Below are 22,197 nucleotides of genomic sequence, written 5' to 3'. Positions count from 1 at the left end.
GTTTAAATTTATTGAAACACTACTTAAAACCAGTAGCAAGATTAATGATACTTTCTGTAACATGTCAGTAGAGTTAATATTATCAGTGTTAATGACTGTAATAAGATTAATATGAACTGTTATAAAAAGAGATTTTTGTAAATTGATTGCTTAAATTGAGTAAAAGATAAGTTTTTAAAGAGCCAAATCAATTTAAACCATGACAATAGTCCATGTAGTGAAAAAATATGTAACTCTTCATGACAAAGGATGCTCAGTATAGCACTAAAAATAAGCCAAGATTATTTTTTTTATCAACGTTCAATTATTTTAAATATTATCTAATTAGTAACCTTATTATTTCTATGTCTTGAATTATAACCATTAAACAAATTAATAATAATAATAAAATATCAATTACAGTTACATACACAATGCTTATTTTAAAAATGTTAAAAAATTTTAATCACCTTCAATCCCAATTAGTTTATATTACTGATATATTTCAATTTAAGTTATAACTTACTTGAAAAATGGTACAATTTTGCACGCCAACTTTTCAGCAGATCTGAAGCCCTGAGAGAACAACATAACCTCTGCAATAAGCTGTCTATCAGGTTTTGTCATAGCAAGTGAACGGAACAGCTTTTTCAAATTATCTGGCAGATTGGAACGACCAGCATAACCTGGATTCATTGTAATAAATATGGCCATATCTGTTGATACTTTAACTTGTTTACCCACAAGTTCGACTGTAATCGCTGTAATATTAAAAAAATAATAAATTAATGACAAATCTTTATACTGTCGCTTAACTACAATCTAAAAAATTGAAAAATTTAACAATAGTTGTGGTAGCTTTACAATGAATATTCTCAAATTTATTTGTATTATTACACTAAAAAAATATTTTTTTTAAATTCACACATCAACCAGAAAAAAAGTCTAATAAAAATAACAAATTTTATAGATCATCATTTATTTAGTTTAAATTTCACAAAAATAAAATTATTTATAAAAATATGTAAAAGAGAAAAACTTACAACCGTTTCTCTTGCAATCAGTTTGAGATTTTAAAGCCTCTTGAATAGTCTGAACTTGTTGTGAAACAGCAGACAGCATTCTTTCTTCCAGTCTACTGAATTCATCAAAGCAACCCCAAGTACCAACCTAATTCAAACAGATATTTAAAAAGAAAATTTTTATGTAAAAAAAAAATCATATCTATATATTTCTGATAAAAATTTATAATAGAGTAAAATAAATGATATACAATAGGATAGAAACAATGTGTTTCCAAAAAAAAATATTTTCAAGTTTTGATTTTATGTAAAATTATGCATGATATATATATATATATTATAAAATTATGAGCATCAATAAAAACCACAGAAAAAACATTAAATAATGAGACTTTTAAAGTACATAAAAAAAATTTTTTTTAAAGATAAAATACATCTCAGAATATAATAAAAAAATAGACTTCATATATAAAAACTTACTGCATATGTGAGTGTATTATACGCTTACTACACCACCTGGTGTCACAAAGGAAAATAACTAAATATTGTTTAATAGTAACAAATTGCTGTTCTGCAGTCTTAAACAATAAAGAATTTAGCAAATTTTTTTTTTTTTATAAATGCAAATATTATTTCACTTTTTAAAACTACAAATACACAAAATAAGTCTGACAGTAACACTAATCCACATATAAAACAAAAGTTTAATATAGTTTGGTGAAACAAAATTTTGAATTTTTTTAACCCAATAATCTTCAAAACAAATAAAACTTAATACTTAATCCCAAATATAAGTCATAAAAAAGTAATTATAACACAGAAATACATCTATAAATGTACTTTATTTTACCTGACATAAACCAACGAATATTCTTCCCATCGCTTGGAAATCAAATGTTTCATCACAATTGAATACTAAAACAAATCTACCCATCTGGTGACCCAGTGCTTTAACAGATTCTGTTTTACCGGTACCAGTAGGGCCTAAAAAATAACAAAAAATGTATTAATAACAAACAAAATAATATAACTTCAATAACAATATTTTAGAGACAAAAATGTAATAAAATACAATTGTAAATTTAAGAAAACCTCACACTGTATATACAGATTTATATATAAAACATCTGCTTTTATAATGTCATTAAGCTCATTTTTTGTTTTATAACATCTATTTTTAAGTCTATTACTGAACACCTTTCCACACTAATCTGCACAACGAATGAAATAAACAATAACCAACAATTTTACATATATTAACAGGATAAGGTAAGCAAATAACTGATTTCTTCTATCTTTTTTTTAATTTTTGGATATTTATTTTCTTATGAGGAATATATATCCAATAAAACCTTTAGCTCAAAATCAATGAAGTTTTGTTACGAAACTTCATTTGAAAAATAGTAATAATAATAATAATGTACAGTAAAATTTCAATGTGACAACCAGTATAATTTAATCCTGGTTGAAAAATAAGTTTTCTAATGTCTATTTTTATCACACTTTAACATTTCTTTTGTAAATTGTAAAAATAGTACAGGTGGTAATGATAGATGCAGCTACTACAAATGATATTAAAAAAGGGCATTATGATTCAGTGTGCATACACACACGCATGTGCATGTGCATGTGTGTATGTGTGCACATGTGTGTGTATGTAAGAAGAAAATTTTCCTCTAGTTATTTCAACTCTCTCTAAAAACAAAAAATTTGAAATTATATAAAAAAAAAGAAAAGAAACACTTTCAAATATTTAGGTTTTAAAATGGTGTAATTATTATAAAATAAAATATAAACCACCATCAGTGATAAAGGTAAACAAACTTAGCAAACATTTTTGTGACTTCAGTCCAAATTAGATGTCATTGAAAAAAATAAAATTTTGTTATGCAACTTCTTCATAGAATAAAATTATGTATTACTTTTTCAATTTTTTTTTTAATAAATTAATTACAACCAAAGAGGATGTATAAATTTTAATTTTTTCCAAATTCAGCTAGCGTAGAGGCAGGCAGTCAGTCATACTCTAGTTAACTGAGAAATTTATTAGTTATAATTGTTAAAATATATTACATATATATTATTTTATTGAAATTAATCTTTCTAAGATTCATATTAGCCCTCTGTACTGTTATATGTTAAATTCTATTAAATAAATCACCTAGTACAGAATATTGAGGTATGATATATCTTACCTTAATTTTATCACATAGCTATTTTCACGGGATACTGTATCCTCAGTCATGATTGAAATATTTAATTAATTAAACTGCATATTAAAATTTAAAATAATGAAAATTGTGTATTAATTTATTATTTGAGTGCTGCTATCTATTGCAGTTTTTATAACACTGTCCCCTCAAACACTGTCTGTTTATCAAATTGAAATTTTGTTTGTATTTATAAATATATTTTTCTAATATATTTAATTTTATGTCATCTTTATTTATTTCAATCATTTCTAAATTTATGCTAATATCAGAAATAGAATGTTTACTGCTTATTGGATGGTCTGCCATAATAAATAAATTAACCTAATTTATTTTTTTGTAATTTCTATAATTATCAGGAAATCTATTTGTTTTACCTATACAAATAGGTTTGTATGCTGATTTAAATATTTATTTTTTTAAGTTTTAGCAATGTTTTAATGATATTATTAGTGCATAAATACATATATTTGTCACTCTCTTGTCTTTATTAAGTATTGTCTTTAAGGAAGTTCTTTTTTTATTGTTTTGATAGTTGTTTTTTATAAATATTATATATATATATATTAATATGGATATGATATTAATTAAAATAATATCATATCCATTTCAACCACTTGTTTTATGATGTTTATTTCATTATTTAACTTTTATGTATGTATTTGATTGCCTAATTAATCATATTTGTATAAGTGTTAATTTTATGAGAGCAAGGATAATTTGATTTTTGATGAATTGTTATATTATTAGAAGTAGGTTTCCTATATATTCTTGTTTCAGTTTGGTTGTCCTTGTTTATTTCTATATTGAGATCTAATTAATTTAATACTCTATTATTATCTATTTCAAATGAGAATTGAAATTCACAATTCTTAAATTTCAGATTTTCATTATACGAATTTAATTTGTTTAATATTATTAGACGTTCACTGTTTATTATTGTGTTATATATAATCAGAATAACATCAACATACCGTGACTTTATGTGTAAAGTGATACCATGTATTAATTTACTCTCAAAATCCTGTAAAAATATTTTTGACACAATTGTGATAGTGGAAATTCCACAGGTAAGGTATTTTTTTGTATATGATATCTGATATTAAATTCAAAATAGTTTTGTTGACATATATTTCTTATAATGGTGATGATACCTTTAATAAAATTTAGATCTTGGTTACTTTTGAATTAATTTTTTTATTATTTTAATGGTATGGTCTATAAGTATGCTAGGATACATGTTAATTATATCATAACTAACCATTCTAGTGTCTTTATTTACATTTTAACTGCTTAATTTATTTACTACTTCATAACCATTTTTTATATTAAAAATGTAATAATAAATAATATAAATATACAATTGTCTTATCTCAGTATTCTATACTAGATAGTTTATTTAATAAACTTAAAAAAGTATATATATATATATATATTATCATACAAAATTTCAAAATAGAAAACATATTTTCAAATAAAATGACAACTAAATAAGGTAAGTTTAATTTAAATTACTGCGTTTTGGTTATTTATATTTCATACATCTAGCATGTGTATATATATATATATATATCATTAACATACCGAATGGTGAGCCACCCAATCTTGCTTCTAAAGCTTGAATCATGGTTAGATAACATCTATCAGTTAAAGGTGTTTGTACAAGTCTATCTTGTACACCAAGATATTCAAATCCATATAAAAATTTTGCATTCGCCATATGTATTGTTAGTTGTTGCAGTACTTCACTTTGTTTTGGATCAAAGTAAAATCTCATTTCACATAACCATTCAAATGCTTTAGGACTACAAATTTTATTCGAGATTAATCTTCTGGTGACGGTTCTTTTATGAACAAATTCATTAATCTGAAATTAAATTAAAAACATTATAATTAGAAAAAAATACTAGTAAATTTATCACACAACATATATCTAGAAGGCACATTTATACCATCACAAAAAAATTATGAATGGGAAACACCTACATAAACATTGCCATCCAGGTCCATAGCTGGCTTATTTACCTTTTTTTTATCATTTGATTCTGGGATTAATTCATAACAAAATTTTATTTTAAAAAATCCTAAAAAAAGTGAGTTTAATATTATCAGCTAAGATTTCTGTATCACTTTATTAAGATGATTTTGATGAAGGGTGACATTTTGTGAGGACTTCACAATTTTTGTGAAGCAGTGTTTTTCCTCATTTCATTACCTTTTTTAAGTATATTCTTACTATCAAATGGGGAAGCTGACATTTAGCTCATTATGAATATCAGGCTTTTTCTTTAATTTACTCAAACAATATCTAAACTACGAACATTCATCATCCGTAAAAAATTACTTTTCAGGAATCAATCAGTACTACTTCTAAACTGAAAATATTTCAATTTACAATATATACGATGTGCACATTATACTTGTTAATAAATAAAATATAATTAATTCCAGTAGACTTACTTGATTTCATGCCTGTGGAAAAAGATGTTTGGGCAGTTTTAAATAGAATCAACCAGAAGTGGGCCAATTTTAAATTAATAACATAGAATACTATAAAATGACCACTTTGTATATATATATATATATATATATTTATTACAGCTTAATGTTTCTGATTTAAACACAAAAATTCAAGTGAAACAGATTAGAAAAAGATTGTATATATGATTCAAATAAAAAATTGTAATGTTAAAAAAATATGAATAACATCTATGTAAGTTTTTACTTCAGGATAGAAATAAAATGACAACTCATGAGAAAATGGTACACCCAAACTGTACAATATTACAATTTTATAAAGAAAACTTTTTAAGTTTCTGCTGCTCATTTGGCAGAGACAGATAATAGCTGACATAATAAAATGAAGATTCAATTCACAAGTTGAATATCACTTCTTTTTTCATTTTATTATCCTTCTTAAAAAAAAAAAACACACACAATAAAAGAACTTCTTAAAAGTTCTGAATTACTTAAATTTTTTTAATCCTGCAATGGATGTACCTAAAAGTTTTATACTAGCAAGTTTTTGGTGGGCTCACAAAACAGCGATCGTTATACTTTTAAAAAATGTATAAAAATGATTACAGTAAATCTTTAAAAAAATTTGTTCTAATAAAGGGAATACTAAAATTACTTTTTCTATTCCTTTAACAAATTTGATATGATAATTCAACATTTATCATAACCAAAACAGTACTGGTATACCTAAGTACCTAACAATTAAAACGTTTTTACACCTAAATTTATCATGGTTGGTCCATGTAGTGAAATCCTGGCTGTAAATATTCTAATAAATATATAAAGTTCATATAAAATAAAAGGGTTGCTTGTGTTCGTCCAAAAAAGAAAATAAACAGTTGTTTTTCTGAATGAAACATCATAAAAAAACCAGCAGCAAAGGAAAATTAATTTATAATTTTCTTTAAACAATTATAAAAATGCAATATAAATCAATAACAATCCAAAATAAAAACATAAAATTAAACTTCAATCAAATCCACAACACAAGGTATACACAAAATACAAAAATATCATTATTAATGATATAATAAACCTTTATATAAATGCTTAATATTTTTTTTAAGGGGTACTATTAATATATTATTGTATTCTCAAGGACATCTTTCAAAAATATAAAAAAAAAAATTAAAATAATGTTATTTTTCTAAATTTGGGGTTAATCTCCATATCGTATGATAAAACTTCAAACAATAATAAAATTTGTTACGGATTTTTTACTATTAAAGGAGGGTCAATGAAATTTTCTGGTGTTTCCAAAATTATAATTTCATTTAAAAAAAAAAATGGGAAAAAACATTTTAAAAATTAAAAATAATTAACAATAAAAACCAACCAAGTGTTCAAGTTTTTTTCTGCGCAACGGAGGTTGTTCTTGGAGAACTGAATCGGCTAACACATTTAATGTATTCTCAACTTGTGCCAAAACCTTTTCAAGAGGAGCCAACTTGTTTTCAGCATCAGCATTTGGATTTACCATCTATTGTAAAGCTGATTCTACATCTTCACTCCAGAGAATCTGAGCTGCCAATACAACAATTTGTGCCTTTAATAAACATAGAAAAAAATATACTCAAAATTTATTCCTTTGTAACATGGTTAAAATATAAATATTACATAATAAGTAGTTTAATATTAAATTAAACTATAACAATATTATTAATTATTATTTCTTGCATAAGTGCTCTTTTTCTTTAAAAAAAAAGTAATATTTTATTGTATTCTAAATACTTTAAAAAAATATCCTCTTGTTTTTATTATTTCATTTCTCTCATTATTATCTCATTTAGAAATAATAACACAAATAAAAAGATTTATACCTGATATTTATCACACCAAAGCATGAATGCATTAGGATCGATAACACCATCTGCTAACTGTTTAATATCTTGAACTGCTTGTGCTGCTGTGCTCAATACAGGTGTACAGAACTTTACCTAAAAAATAAAAAAATAAAACTTAACATAAAAAATTCACAACTGAAATCTTAAGATACTACTATATAACAACTTTTAAAAAATGAAAAATGAAACATCTTCAAAGAAAAAAATATGACGCAGCCAACACCTAATGTCCATCCAACAAATGATGAACAAATATAACGCATAATTTAAACCAGCGACTGTTTAGTAATTATCTTTCTTCCAGTTAGATATGTCTAATAATGCAGAGTATTTTGTATAAAACTAAAACTTCATTACACTATTTCACTGAACAAATTAATTTTTTTTAATATAAATAAACTGTTAATTAAAAGCAACACTAAACTGTAGAGATTCTGCTTGTTAAGGACATCTCTAAAAAAAGTAACATCAGTTTTCTGTCAGGTATATACTGACAGATGTCAGTATACCAAATATTGAGATCAGCATCTCAATATCTCTACAACCACCAAATCAATCTTTAGTTTTATAAAAGTTTCTTAACTATCTCTTCAGAATAATAAATGAAGTTACCTGACTAATTACTGCAGATAATACAAAAAAGGAAAAGAGATAAAATTAAAGAAAGAGAGCTTATTTAAGTAAAACAGTAACAATTATAACTCGTTATATAATGATTTATATGTCAACTTCCGTAAAAAAAGAATTCATTTGAATAGTGTTGCAATCTTTCTTTAAAGTTAATTAAAGAATTATACATGAGACAAACAACAGCAGTAAAAGTAAGTAAGAATATGACCAACTGGGTGAGTCTAGATCAAGGTGTTATGCAAGGATGCTGATTCTCACTAACATTGTTCAACATTTATATTGAAGATATGATAAAAATATATTACACGAAAGAAGTATATGAGGACAAAAATAATATCCATAAAGTTTGCTGATATGATAATTCTAGCTGGTGGCACAAACATACTACAAAGATCAGTGATAATCCTGGAGGAAGAAATAAAAGAATATGGAATGAAAACAAACATAAGAAAAACTAAAATAATGAAAGTAAATAACAGAAAAAACTTAAAGGTAAGAAAAAATGAAGGAAGAATAAAAAATGTGAAAAATTACAGATATTTGGGAAGTATGAAAAAAGAGGACTGGAAGAGCATAAAGAAATAAAAGGAAGGATAGTGATGGCAATGAAAGGCATCAGCAAGAGGAAATTACTATGTAGTAAAAGTTGGCAATTAAGGAAGATTTTAGCCAAAAACTAAATGTATATATCTTATTGTATAGAAGTGAAGCATAGAGGTTGAGAAAGAGGTAGAGGAATGGATTGAGGTTTTTGAGATGTGATATGGAGAAGGATGGAGGAAGTAAAAGAGACAGACAAAGTGAGGAATGAGGAATTAATGGTAAAGATTAAAAAAATAAGAGCATGCAAGAAGTAATTAAAAGGAAATTGGTTATGTAGTTAGAGGAAGTGGAATCTTGATAACTGCACTGGAAAGATCAGTAGAAAAAAGGAAGAAGAATGTAGTTAATATATGAGAAGTGATGCTTATAAACAAAGATAACAAAGGAGAAGACTTAGGAGAGATTGGATGGAGCCAATGGTGACCTGCTGCCAGATAGAACACCAAATGATGCAATCTCTTTAGGGGAAAAAAACATTTTATAGAACTAAATACAGTCCACAAACACAATTGGTGCATCAGTTTCATTTCACAGCATGCACATATATTCATCAAAAGCTTCTTTCTTTCCTTTTTTCTCAAAATAAATCTATGTCATTCGATTTATTATACTGCTTTTGTAAAAATTTCAGAAAAAAAACACAAATCTACACTTGTTTTATAACTGGGGATGACTTATACAGGGGACAGAACTTACCTCTTCACCCTCCCTTGATGCTATACCAACAATAACTGTATTATCTTCATTTAGAAGAATGGCAGCAACCCCAGCAAACATCTTCTTGAAATGTTTTTGTAATCTTGCAATATTTTTACTGTTACCAATAATTTCCAAAAGATCTTCATCACCAACAAAGTAAAATCTAACAAAAGAAAATTAATAAAGACATCTAAATTTATATATCACTAGTAACTCATTGATAAGCAAATTATATTAATATTTTTCATTTTAGCTGTAAAATAAACTATCAATTCTTCTATAGATATATCATAAATAAATAAATATATCTAAGAATATAAAAGACACACACAAACAAACATACCTTGGGAATGAAGTCCTTTCTCTTTCCAAATATTCACCGAGGGCTTTTTGAATTTTTCCTAGGAGATCAGCCAATCTCTCTAAAACACGTTGTACACCTTGAATATTGAGAACATCCATGACAATTGGTGATTTTGATACTTTCTTCATGAGCCCCAAGAAATCTGAACTTCATGAAATAACAACAATAAACTTTTAAAAATCTATCATAAAGAAAACACATCTCACTAATGTAAACAGCAGAAAAAAATTTATTGTAACATAAAAGCAAAAATGTATTGAAATAAATTTTATTATAGTTGACATGTCAACAGTAACATACACTTCCTTCTTATGAACTGATATCAATGCTGGTTATCAATAAAATATAATGAACATAATGTATAAATTATTTTTTTAAATGTTTTAATTTTTACCTTATGTTATGAAATCTTGAAGTTTCCACCGGAAGTAAAGTTTTAATATCAGCACTACCAGAAAATATACCTTCGAGATACACCCATCGGCGTTGAACATCAATTCATACATCAAACAAAGCATTGATTCTATTTAATTTCTCTTCCCAAGTCAGTGCCACTTCTTCAAACACCTAAATGTATAAAGATGAGTAAAAATAGTGTAAAATTTAATTAGTATATTTAATCAACTAATTAATTAAATTAAACTAATTTTAAATTTAATTACTCAATTCTTTTTTAAAAGATGACTATAACATTTGTGATGGAAAGATGCCAACGACTATTGGTGGATATGACACTCCAAGGTTGCTACTGTCCATAGAACTGCTTAAGAAGACATGAACAGAACATTATTTTATTGTCACGAAGCAAGCATTAATTACAATACAAGAGCAAGCAGTACAAGAGTGTATCAGAATAAAAGACGGGTCTTTAGGTTTGTTAACTTATTAATTTCTTATATGCGTTCTCACCAGCCTAAGTCCTTACCAAGTTACTGGAGTTGTGAGCTGATAAATTTTGCATCATACCTTTTCAAAATAAACACCATTCTTAAAATGTATATAACTGATTATAAATTTCTCCCACAATAAGCTATTCTTTTCAAAACATATAATTTTCTCACACTATTCAGCGCAAATTATTACCAATAATTTAATATGTTATTTCGTGATTAAAATTTTAATAATTTATACATAACAAAAATTCTATTTTACTCTATTAAGGTAATGTTATAATTATTTATATAAAAAGTACTTTTAAATTACAGCATACCTTATAATATGGTGACAATTTCATTGCAGCAACAGAATTAATATGCTCTTTAACTCTATTGAACAAATCATCCCAACCTCTAATAAGGCGACACTTGTTTTGATAATTAACAAGATCCAACTCATAACTCTGCCATGATTCTCTAACCTAAAATTATTATGAAAAAGATTAATAATTTTTAATTAGCTTATTACAAACAAACTGTGTAAATTTTTTTCATAACAAGTTGACTGCCAATCAATCCAATAAAAGTGGCTCATGAAATATAGTGCATTTGGTAGTACCATTTATACTCCATTGCAGCTGTTACTTTTCCTAGGCATCACTATTATTTCTGAAAAGATATTTGTATTAAATTATTAATTAATATTATCCCAGTATTATTAATGAATAACTATTCAAAAAGAGTGGGTTTCGCATGATTGTTGTGAAGAATTGACAATTTATTATAAAAAAATGGATAATAAATATAAAGCACAAATATCCGGTCTTGATAAAGGTCTTTCTATTAAAAAAAAAAAGATAAAATGTTTTATGGATATGAAAAATTAAATAAAACTGAATTAATGCAATATCTAGAAGAAATTAACTACAATCATTTCAATTAAGAGTAAAGATGAATTAAGTTTAACATTAAAATGAAAAGTTTTTTTATAGTTTAATAAAATTACAAATTAGTAAATTATTTATAAATAGTTTTTTTTGTATTTCTCCCCTAAATTATGCATATGCAAAATCTTTCAACATCTAGCAATAATTATATGCTTTTATTTAAATTGTTCTGGGCACTGTGTCACACAACAGGATGGTCAGAATTTTTTCAGCAATATTTATCCTACATTCAGATGAGATAGAAGGCTAAACTTCTGTACACATGCTTGATGTCGATGAAAATGCATTCTGATAACCAAAAATTCCATAAAAAAATTTATTTTCAGAGAAAATTTGTTGTTTGCAAATAACAAAAATTCAAACAACCACGATGCTTATGAAATAAAGACTTCCATGCAGAGTGCCAGTCAGTTGTACTTTCAGCAACGCAAGAAAATGAATAGCCTATCAACTAATAGCTGTCAACTAGTGTCAGTGTATCACTGCTCTTAGATTTATGCACTAAGTGTTTGATACAGTTATTCATTTTGCTGCATCATTATACTTTAGAAGAAATCTATCTACGATTGTATACAATTGTAGAGTTACATAAAAAAAGTATAAAAATTTCACTATTTGAAAATTATTGAATTAAAATTATAACTGTTTTGAAAATTTTACCAATACATATATATTTAAAAAATAAAAAATAAAAATAAAAATTCACTTTCATATTAAGTGAAGAATAAATGTTTGTAATAAACTCTTTAATTAAATTCAAACATTTTACACTGATAATGATGATCTGTTTTCTATTCACAGTAGTGAATGTACTTTTATGTGAACAATTATTTATCACATCTCTCAGCTACACATTGATTGAATTTATTAACAAAATTTCTTTACATTTTATATCACAAATAATAAAAACATGGGACACCCTTCATTATATTACATTATATTTTGTAATTGTTTCATTTATAATTTGCTATGTAAACAATGAAGGACGCCCCATGCTTAAAGGAATTTTGTTAAAAAATTCATTCAATACGCATTATTAAAATTAAATGTAGCTGAGATGTGTAAAAAATAAATGTTTACATAAAAGTACAATCACTAACTACTGTGAATAGAAAACATATTTATACATCATTATCAATAAAAATGCTATTTGAATTATGTTATCAGAGTTCATTATAAACATTTATTTATATTCTTGATATAATATGAAAGTGAATTTTTTTTTTTTTTAACATTTTTAAATAATATGTTTGTATTGGCAAATTTTTCCAAAGAATTTATACTTTAATTCAATCAATAATTTCCAAATAGTGAAATTTCAGCACTTTTTTGTAATTTTTTCATTAGTTAAATAAAAGTGTATTTTAAAATTTATTTTTCTATGCATGATGCTGACATTGAACTCAAGGTTCAAATTTTTTTTAATATATTATGAAAAAAAAAATAAGCAAAAACTTCTTTGCAGTGTCAGTCACTACATGCTAATAAACAAATATTGAAAATATTTAAAAAACTCATCAGTGATGCACTGTCAAAATTATCCACTAAAGAATCAGCAACAAGACAGAAACATTCTCTTTTTAGAATTATGTAAATTTGGGGATTCTTACTATAATGATAAAAGGGACTGACATTTTCATTGCTGTATCAAGATTCTTGTTATAGAATTAAATACAAACTTTAAATTGATACATTTTTGCATCTTACTTTGTACATTGGAGCAATGTTTTAGAATTATTTTGTTACCTAACTCTAAGATTTTCAATATGTAAATAAAATCTGAACATAGATAAAATATTCAGGGTCTGAAAATATTTCCTTTAATAATTTAGTTTAAAGAAAAGATTTTGGTACATATTACAACATTAAGCAAGTAATTTTTAACTGTATGTATTTTTATTTTTAGTACATATTTTCAATTTTATTTAAATATTTATTATTTACGATTTTTCATTCAAAATCCTAATTTTCATTACGGCATCAGAAATACATTGAAATTAGTTAAACACGTCTACTAATTTATTTGATGATGGTAATATCTCTGGTTCTGTTTCACTTTCTTCACTCCCCTCCTCTTCTTTCTTATTCTACAACAGGAAACTTCAGATGATCAGAAATCATCATCACCATCAAAAGCTCTTAAAGTAAGTAGACAACTGATGAGCTCTACATAAAGATCAAAGTCCGTTCCCAGAACTGCAGAATATTGAACTGTTTGATCCATTCACTTATTGGAAGGCAGACTTCTTCATCATAAATTGTTCATTTCTGGGTTTAAAACAAGTCCAATAATTTGGAATGGATTTTTTTACTGTTGTAGTTTCCCATGTTTTTTCATGTTTTCATATTTTTTCCCGTGTTTTTTTCATTGTGAAAATTAACTTTTTTGTGAGGTGACTTTTTAATAAATCTTAAAAATATTTTCTTACGATAGTAATTCTTTTCATACATTTTATGATAAACTGATCCATCAGCTGTAAAATACTTGTAATATTGGCCAGGAAGAAAATTATTTTAATTTTTTTTATATTTTATCAGTACACTATTGTTATCATTACTAAAAATTTTCTGATCAACTTTACTTAATTAATCATTCCATAAACAAATTTCTTTTTAAAAAATTTCAGTCATCCAAGCTTATCCATTACTTCAATACTTTACTTGTACATTTACTGGTTACTTTTACTAGTAATTATTTTATATCTCAGATTTTTCTTTATTTATTATTACTAATAACAAATGTTTTTCTATCCCTGACCTATTAACAGAGAATAAAATAGTGACTTGTTCCTTTGACATTTTTTCACCAGCAAATTTTCACTTTTAAACCTTAAAAGTTTTATCTGGAAGTAGTTAATAAAATATTCCTATTTCATCAGCATTGAATATGTCATATTCCTTAAAACCATCACTAGTACAAGGTCACATAGTTTTTAAATCACATTTATAGAATTTAAATCAACATACCTAGCTTTACTATTTTTTCCAAATAGAATATTATGTACATACTTGAATTTTTCCAGCCAACCATTAGCACCTTAAAAATTCAGAAATCCTAAATTTTTGCAAAGAATTTAGCTTTTTTTACCGGGTTGTTTGATGGAATAATTGAATTACTTATTTGCTGACACCACAGCAGAAATACTCAGGATCAGGGTCAATTTGATACTGATGCATGAATCTTTTAGAAGTTACTCCATTCATTAAAAGATTTTAATTGTTTTTTCCCACTGTATCTCCATATTATGTCTATAAGTGAACTGGGTAAATTAATTTTTTTCAACAGTCCTTCCAAGAAAAATAATGTTGTTTAGAAGTTTGTAAAACCATTTCCATTTAACAACTAATGAAAAAAATATCTACCTCTGAAATCACTTAAAATGAAGAAGCTAATGGACAGATGTAAAGAGACACTTAAGATCATTATTTAAACACAACTAACTCAAGAATTCCGATTTATTTTTTTACTCGGGTACACAAGATGCAGAAAGTTTATTAATCTTAGATGAAGGTAAAACAAACACTAATTTCTAAAGTGAACAAAGAAAGTTGATAATGATCATAGAACCAAAGCTTAAAATTTCTTGTGATTGACAGTCGACACCATCAAACATTAATGCTAATTGTAGAATATCACATTTCTATCTGAATAAAAATAAACTTGATCCACAAAGTATAGAATAAAATTAAATTAGGTAGGATGATACTTACCTTATATCACTGTATATCCATAAAAATACGTTCACCATTTTATCACATCTTCAGTTGATCTTTATTGTTCATGTAAAATTACACGCACGTGTAAATGTACCAGTAAATGTATAGTCTTGAACAGATTCAGGCTGAATACTCCTGACATGTGTGGTAAATTGAAACCCAACCATCAAAGAATACTAGTATCTACGATCTAGTATTCAAATCAAAATAAAAGTAACTAGTTTTATTAGGGTAGAAAGACCTTTCTTAGAACTCTCAACTTTGAAAATCAGCTGATTTTCCAATGATGAGTTTAACACTACACTAACCTGGCAGGTTATTATTACGGAGTAATGATAATTATTTTAAAGATTCAAATAACACTTACTTTTTGTGAATAGATTACAATTTTTTATTAAGATTTCATAATACACACTGTGAATTTATAAACACCATGATATCTCCCACTACATGAAAGTCAGTGAATTCTGATATTAAGTCATGCATAACTTGAAAGCTTCCATATTTTGAACATATACTTATTGGCAATGTTTTAAAACAGTTACAAAAACATATAAATAATGTGAATGTTTCTTTCCTCAATTTTATAATTTTAATAATTTAAATTCATTAATATTTTTTTAATTAATTTGACAAACTTACTGAACATGTTCAATAAAAAAATAAAATTCAGTAAAATATTTCTTACCTCGGCAATTAATACTTGAACTTCTCTTCTTATTCCAGCAACAAGTGGTATAATGCTAGCTTTATCTTCCATCTGTTAACAAATTTTTAATAAAATATAAGTAAAAATCTTAGAATGCAATTTTATAATTATTTTAATTTTAATTTAAACTCAGATATTACTCAAGTTTATTTTATAATATATATTTAACATAAAGCATAAAAGTTATGGTTCTGACCAGTACAAAATAAAAAGATAAAAATAATTAAAATTTTGTATGTTATAAATTACTTTCAATTCATCATTTAACAATATATTAACTGAATTTAACACATTTAAAAATAAAATTAAACATACCACATCACTTTTTTAAGTATCAGTTAAGCATTTAAAAAAATTAATATTAGAGAATCCATACCTATACAAAAAAAAATGCTTACATATCTCCCTTATGCAAATTATTTAAACAAACCTGTTCTCCAATTATTTCCCCGTGTCCAACTGATTAATACTAGAAAAATTAAAAGTACAAAGATTTTTAAAGTAAATAGACTAAATCATGTCAACACCACTAATCAGATGCTCTTTTTAAATGATTTAATACTTATTAATCTTTAACGTGATATAACAATGGTTATCATTAATATGATACATTCATAATCAAAATTGTGGTGCACACATTAGTTATTAAAAATATTTATCAGACAACTCTTAATAACATGCCACATGAAAAGCACATTCCTGATCGTGAAATATATGAACAATATCAGTGCAGTTATATTTTTTAAAATACGTCCTGATCGTGGGGTTAAAATCCTAAACTGCATAACTAGATAAACAAACAAAATTTCAAGACAGATCGATGAAGCAAGGTAAGTCTACATTTTTTTATTTTACATGCCAATAGTTATTTTAATAGATGAGCACCACTGCCAAAACAAGAAACTTCATATTTTTATGCACCATAAAAACTATAGTACATACTGATAAATATAGGAAAAAAATGTGTTCTGGATTAACAGAAACTGTACTCATAATTTATTATTTCACAATACCTAAAACAACTCGGGAAGTAGTAATCTGAAAATTGAAAGATGTAAAGGGTAAGATAAAATAATCACCAGAGACCGGTTTAATGAACTAGTTGCAGTAGTTCACTAACATTAAGAATGCTGGATGCAGTTCACTACATGCTGTAAAAAGTTAAATGAAAATTTCAGGAACTGTTTTTTTGTCAAAAATGAATCACAAATATGATATAAAAATTTTAAGTGAATAGATTACAGTAAATTAAAATTACAGTAAATTAAGAGAATTGGGAGAATTATCAGATCCTTTTGCCATCAAAAATGGCATAAGACAGGGAGATGGATTTTCTCCACTACTTTTTTACTGTGCTAATGAAAAGGTAAGTAGAGAATGGAACAAAAATTTAGATCAAAAATAATGAAATAAGAGTGGGAACTAAAGAACTAAAGATTAGCTTTCGCTGATGATATGACATTATTAGCTAAAAACTGAAATGAAGCTAAACAACATACTAAAAAAATAGAAAAACAAGCTGCTAAAATAGAACTAAAAATCACATTTGGGAAAACAAAAATTTTGACTAATGATAAAAACTGCCCGAATTTCCTTAGTATAAATAATTAAAAAAATAAATTAAGTATACAATTTCAAATATCCCGGAGCATGGATCAGTCAGAATTATTTAGATAAAAAAGCGTTAACTATTAACGCTAATAAAATGGAATTAGCTTTCTAGCAAATGAAAACCACATATAAGTCTTTATGGAACTCAAAATTTCAACACTATAAAAATGTGATAAAGCTGGAAGCACTCTATGCAGCAGAAACCCTAAGACTGTACAACTAAGGTCTACTAGAAAATCTACAAGGAAAAAGAAACGAAAATAATAACAAAAAATTTAGTCTTAAATTCAAAATAATCAGGTAAAATTAATTCAAATAAAAATGTTATACTAAAATTGAAAAAATGTCAGATTATTAGGAAAAGACAGATTCCATTTTACTCCTATTTATTAAGAATGAATAATAGTATATCGACTAAACAAATTTTTGATTTCTTCCAAAGTAAAAAAACTACGGACAAATGGTTCACACAATTCCAAGAAGACCTAAAAGAATTGAAGATAACTGCAGAAATTATAAGAGAAAAATAAATTTTAAAGAGAATAATAAAAGATGAAAATAAAAGGTTCCAAGAAGCGCCAAAACCCATGAACAGCAATGAACTTTCTGAAGAACAAAGTAAAGAGATATCAGAGAGAATGAAGAGGTACTGGGCAGACAGAAAAACAGAAAAAAAGAAACAACTGCAAATAAATAAATGATTTGTGTTCCAAGGTGAACTATTCAGGGGAAAAAATAGTTTAAGAAAAATGGAACATGGTTACAAAAAAAATTATAACATAAATGCCCCAAATTAAATAACAACAGTTTTACTAAAAATACACAAAAACAATATTCATATTTATAAAATGATAATGAAATTTTTTTAAGAACAAAAATGATTATCAAATTAGAAAAAAATAATTTATCTAAAAAATACTGAAAATATATGTTTGGTTAAGAATTAAGATGAACTTATTACTATTTCATTAAACAAAATTAATAAATTAAAATACAAACTATAATTAACAGCAATAAAGAAGAAACATAAAACAACAATTTAACCTTTAAAATGTAACTTAATTTTTCTTTTTTTAAATAAATTATGAGACATTCAACATATAAACAAATGCATAAAACTCTTATTATTAAATTTATTAAAATATTATCACAATTATTACACAATTACATGCAAATAGTAAAATGTGATAACATTTATATGTCATTTTTAAAGAAAAGGTGTAGATTGAAAAAGAAAAGTTTAATTAATTAACATAACAGTAACATATTACACACACAAAAAAGGTTTAGTTAAATTTCATTAAATCTTTATACCTTTTAAGAATAATATATCCTGAACTCAAGCCAACATACACACAAAATAATCAGTAACAAAGAATTATTTCATTAATAAAATATATATTAAAGTTAACATAACAACATAAATGAAATACAACACAAATTTATGCAATATAAAACATAACAATCTTACATACACGTATAAAATTAGAAACAAAACAAAACACCTAAACCCTGAAAATAATGAAATATATTTACAACAATAAAATAACTAATCAACAATTAGAGCTACAAAATGTAATTCACTACAACATTAATATTTACAATAAATCTTTAAATTAAAAAAATTTAATTTATCGCATTTAAACAATTTTTTAATTTAAATTAATTCTTTTACTCTTGTGATTTACTTTGAAATATTACATACAAACCATTTCTATACAAATGGGGTACAAAAATTTATTGTAAATGCAAATTCTGAGATTAATTCATGCATTTATTTCAAAGCGTATAAGATGTGCTTTTTATTAACAGTTAATTATATATATATATATTTTTTTTTAAAATGAACTCTTAAGCCATTAACTAAATGTATCCCAAATAGAAGTGGAATGAACTATGTTTAGGTAAAAAAATGAGTGGGGGGGGGATTAAATATCCTTCAAAAATTTATAGGATCTGTAAGGAAATTGAAATGGAAGTGGGCTAGTCATTTAACAAGATTTAATGACAAGCAATTATCAGAATGAACACTTTTACCAAGAAAAAGGAATACAGGAAAGCAAATGAGTTGATGTATGGATGAGTTGAAGGCAAAAACAATTTAATTTTGATGGACCAACGCAAGATAGAATGTAATAGGACAAATTCTTCCTTTTGTATATACTGTATTACACATAAATATATTGTACTTAATATACACTAAAAGTTATAGATTTAAGCAAGTATTTAATAATTTTTTTTTATAACAATTTATATTACTATTTCCCACATTATTTCCCAATTAAAATACTGCTGATTTTACCACATTTTTAGATATGATGAAGAGCAGATATAATGATAGTTTAACTAGCAAAGAATCTCAACTAATCACAGTTTTTATAAGACATAAATGAAAGTTGTGAGCTTAAATGTAGCATGAAAGTTACACGGTATTAAATTTTGGATGGTTATTCATTATATTAACATGACTTCAAATATATTTTCTATTTGAAAGTAAAATTATTTGACAGTTTTTGCTGTCAATGTAGAGAAATATGGAATTTCTTTTAATGAATAAAACAAATATTAATGGCTTTCTAAACTTACCAGAAATAACAACATAATGAAGTAAACAAAAATCATCAATGGATGAATGTTTCTTTACAAATATTTTAACTGTTTAGTACTGACGTGTTTTCAGAAAGTCCATTCATCGTGTGGTAAGTTTCAATAAAATTAAATGAATTTGCTTAAATATATGTGCCTCTCCTGCAGTTTTCATCAAACATATTTGAAAAAATTTGTAATTTGACAGTATTTATAGAAGTCTGAAAAAGGAATATTCTAAAATTGAAATTGGTTAATTACTGCTCTTGGCTCAAGCAAATAAACTAAAATATCACAACTAATTTATTAATAGAAGATTACATACTTTGTACATATTTTAAAATGAAAACATTTTCCAAAAGTTTACTTTTAAATTTCATGTTATATATGTACAAGAAAGCACTTCAGTGAGTAACTTAGTATGACTGAAATAAAATTCAGATAAATATTAGCCGATTTATGAGAAATTTAAGTAAATAAAAAATGTATAGTCAATTTTTGGTTATGTAGCATGTATATTTAGAATTACAGCTTAAGGGCATTATTTTTGGAAACAAATAAATGACATACAGAGGAATTACATTTAATTTTATGTGCAAGATACAACAATTTAACTTCTGAAATGCACCTGTAAAAAACAACCTGAGACTAATATTTACAGCAGTCACCTTCAAAGTACTCCCACTGTGTAGTTCTTCACTGGTTATGACGGTATTTCTATTTCTTGAAAGAGACCTGGAATGAATTTTTTTTCCAAAATAATAAGTTCCTTGATGACATGCAATGGGTAACTCAGAAAATCTTTGTCCTGTGAAAAGAATTCATTGAATCTGGGAAAAGCCAGAAATCACAGAAAACTAAGTCATATGACTAAGAAGAATACTTAGTATTCAATTTTATTAACAGAAATTCACACAATGAATCCACCACATAGTGGACCATGGTTGTAATGTATGATCCATTAATCAATCCACAACACAGGTCTTTTCCTCTAAGAAAATCTTGTAATCTTTCTAGCAGAGTATTTTTAAATAGCATTGTCGGCTGACTATTTGTCCCTGTTCAATAATACTGGTGGTCCTTTTGAATTGAATAATACTGAATCCACTTCTGATTGGAGAAACACATCGACTACTTGAAATAAAAAGATATACTTTTTTTTGGGCATAGTGAACTCACTAAAGAATTTCCACTATGTTCTACCATTAATTTTTCAAAGCATGCGAACTAAATGCTACTTCCAACATTTTAATAACAGTTTCACAAATTTTCATACAAAATTTTATTTATGTCTGCTGCTCTAAATTTTGATCACTCATTTTTAAGAAACATCTTTATTTTTTTCAATCGCTAGCAAACAAACGGCTTTATCAAATTAAGGTTTATCTATACCTTCAGTAAAACACGTAATAACACAATTACTAACACTATTATGAAATAATCACCTGAGTGACAGGAAGCAGCCATTCCAGGAATTAAATTGTTACATCTTGTGATTACCAAATTGTTTTACAAAATAAAAACATGTACAAAGTTAATTCAATTCTATTTTACTTTGTTTAGATTAACATTAATTATGATAAGAAAAGCATACTTAAAGCTACAGATTATTTCTAATTAACGAAAATAGATTGGTTTATTTTTTACGAGAAATTCATGATAACAAAAAACAAACTTACTCTGAACAATGCAATATACAGTACTATAATATATATTATACAGTAATGCTTTTGATAGATGTATAAATACAATTACAGTGGTTGCCACAAAAGATGGAGCTCGTTTTTAAACTAATGTATCTCAGTTAAAAAAAAAATCCCACAATAAAAATGAAGGTATCATTGGAAACTGCAATTATTTTTATGCTAACTGGATTGGGCCAAT

The 22,197-nt window shown here is 25.6% G+C and overlaps 1 protein-coding gene across 6 annotated transcripts in view; it reads right to left on the bottom strand.

The window, feature by feature from the left end:
* LOC142332290 (dynein heavy chain, cytoplasmic-like) overlaps window positions 1-22,197 on the bottom strand; it is a 49,484-nt gene that overhangs the window by 10,539 nt on the left and 16,748 nt on the right. For 2 of the 6 annotated variants that reach the window (XM_075378630.1, XM_075378632.1), the window contains exons 3-8: window positions 16,096-16,167; window positions 11,079-11,225; window positions 4,796-5,078; window positions 1,852-1,985; window positions 1,023-1,149; window positions 506-740 (exon numbers count right to left, since the gene is read on the bottom strand). In XM_075378630.1, coding sequence (XP_075234745.1) covers window positions 506-740; window positions 1,023-1,149; window positions 1,852-1,985; window positions 4,796-5,078; window positions 11,079-11,225; window positions 16,096-16,167 — 998 coding nt within the window. Of the gene's footprint in view, window positions 1-505; window positions 741-1,022; window positions 1,150-1,851; window positions 1,986-4,795; window positions 5,079-7,064; window positions 7,275-7,548; window positions 7,666-10,332; window positions 10,436-11,078; window positions 11,226-16,095; window positions 16,168-22,197 lie in introns of those variants that run through there. The other 4 variants (XM_075378631.1, XM_075378636.1, XM_075378635.1 and 1 more) reach the window with 4 other exon arrangements.

This window comes from Lycorma delicatula, chromosome 11 (assembly GCF_047948215.1).
Source record: "Lycorma delicatula isolate Av1 chromosome 11, ASM4794821v1, whole genome shotgun sequence".
Lineage (NCBI taxonomy): Eukaryota > Metazoa > Arthropoda > Insecta > Hemiptera > Fulgoridae > Lycorma > Lycorma delicatula.
This window is presented reverse-complemented; position numbering and strand designations above follow the sequence as displayed.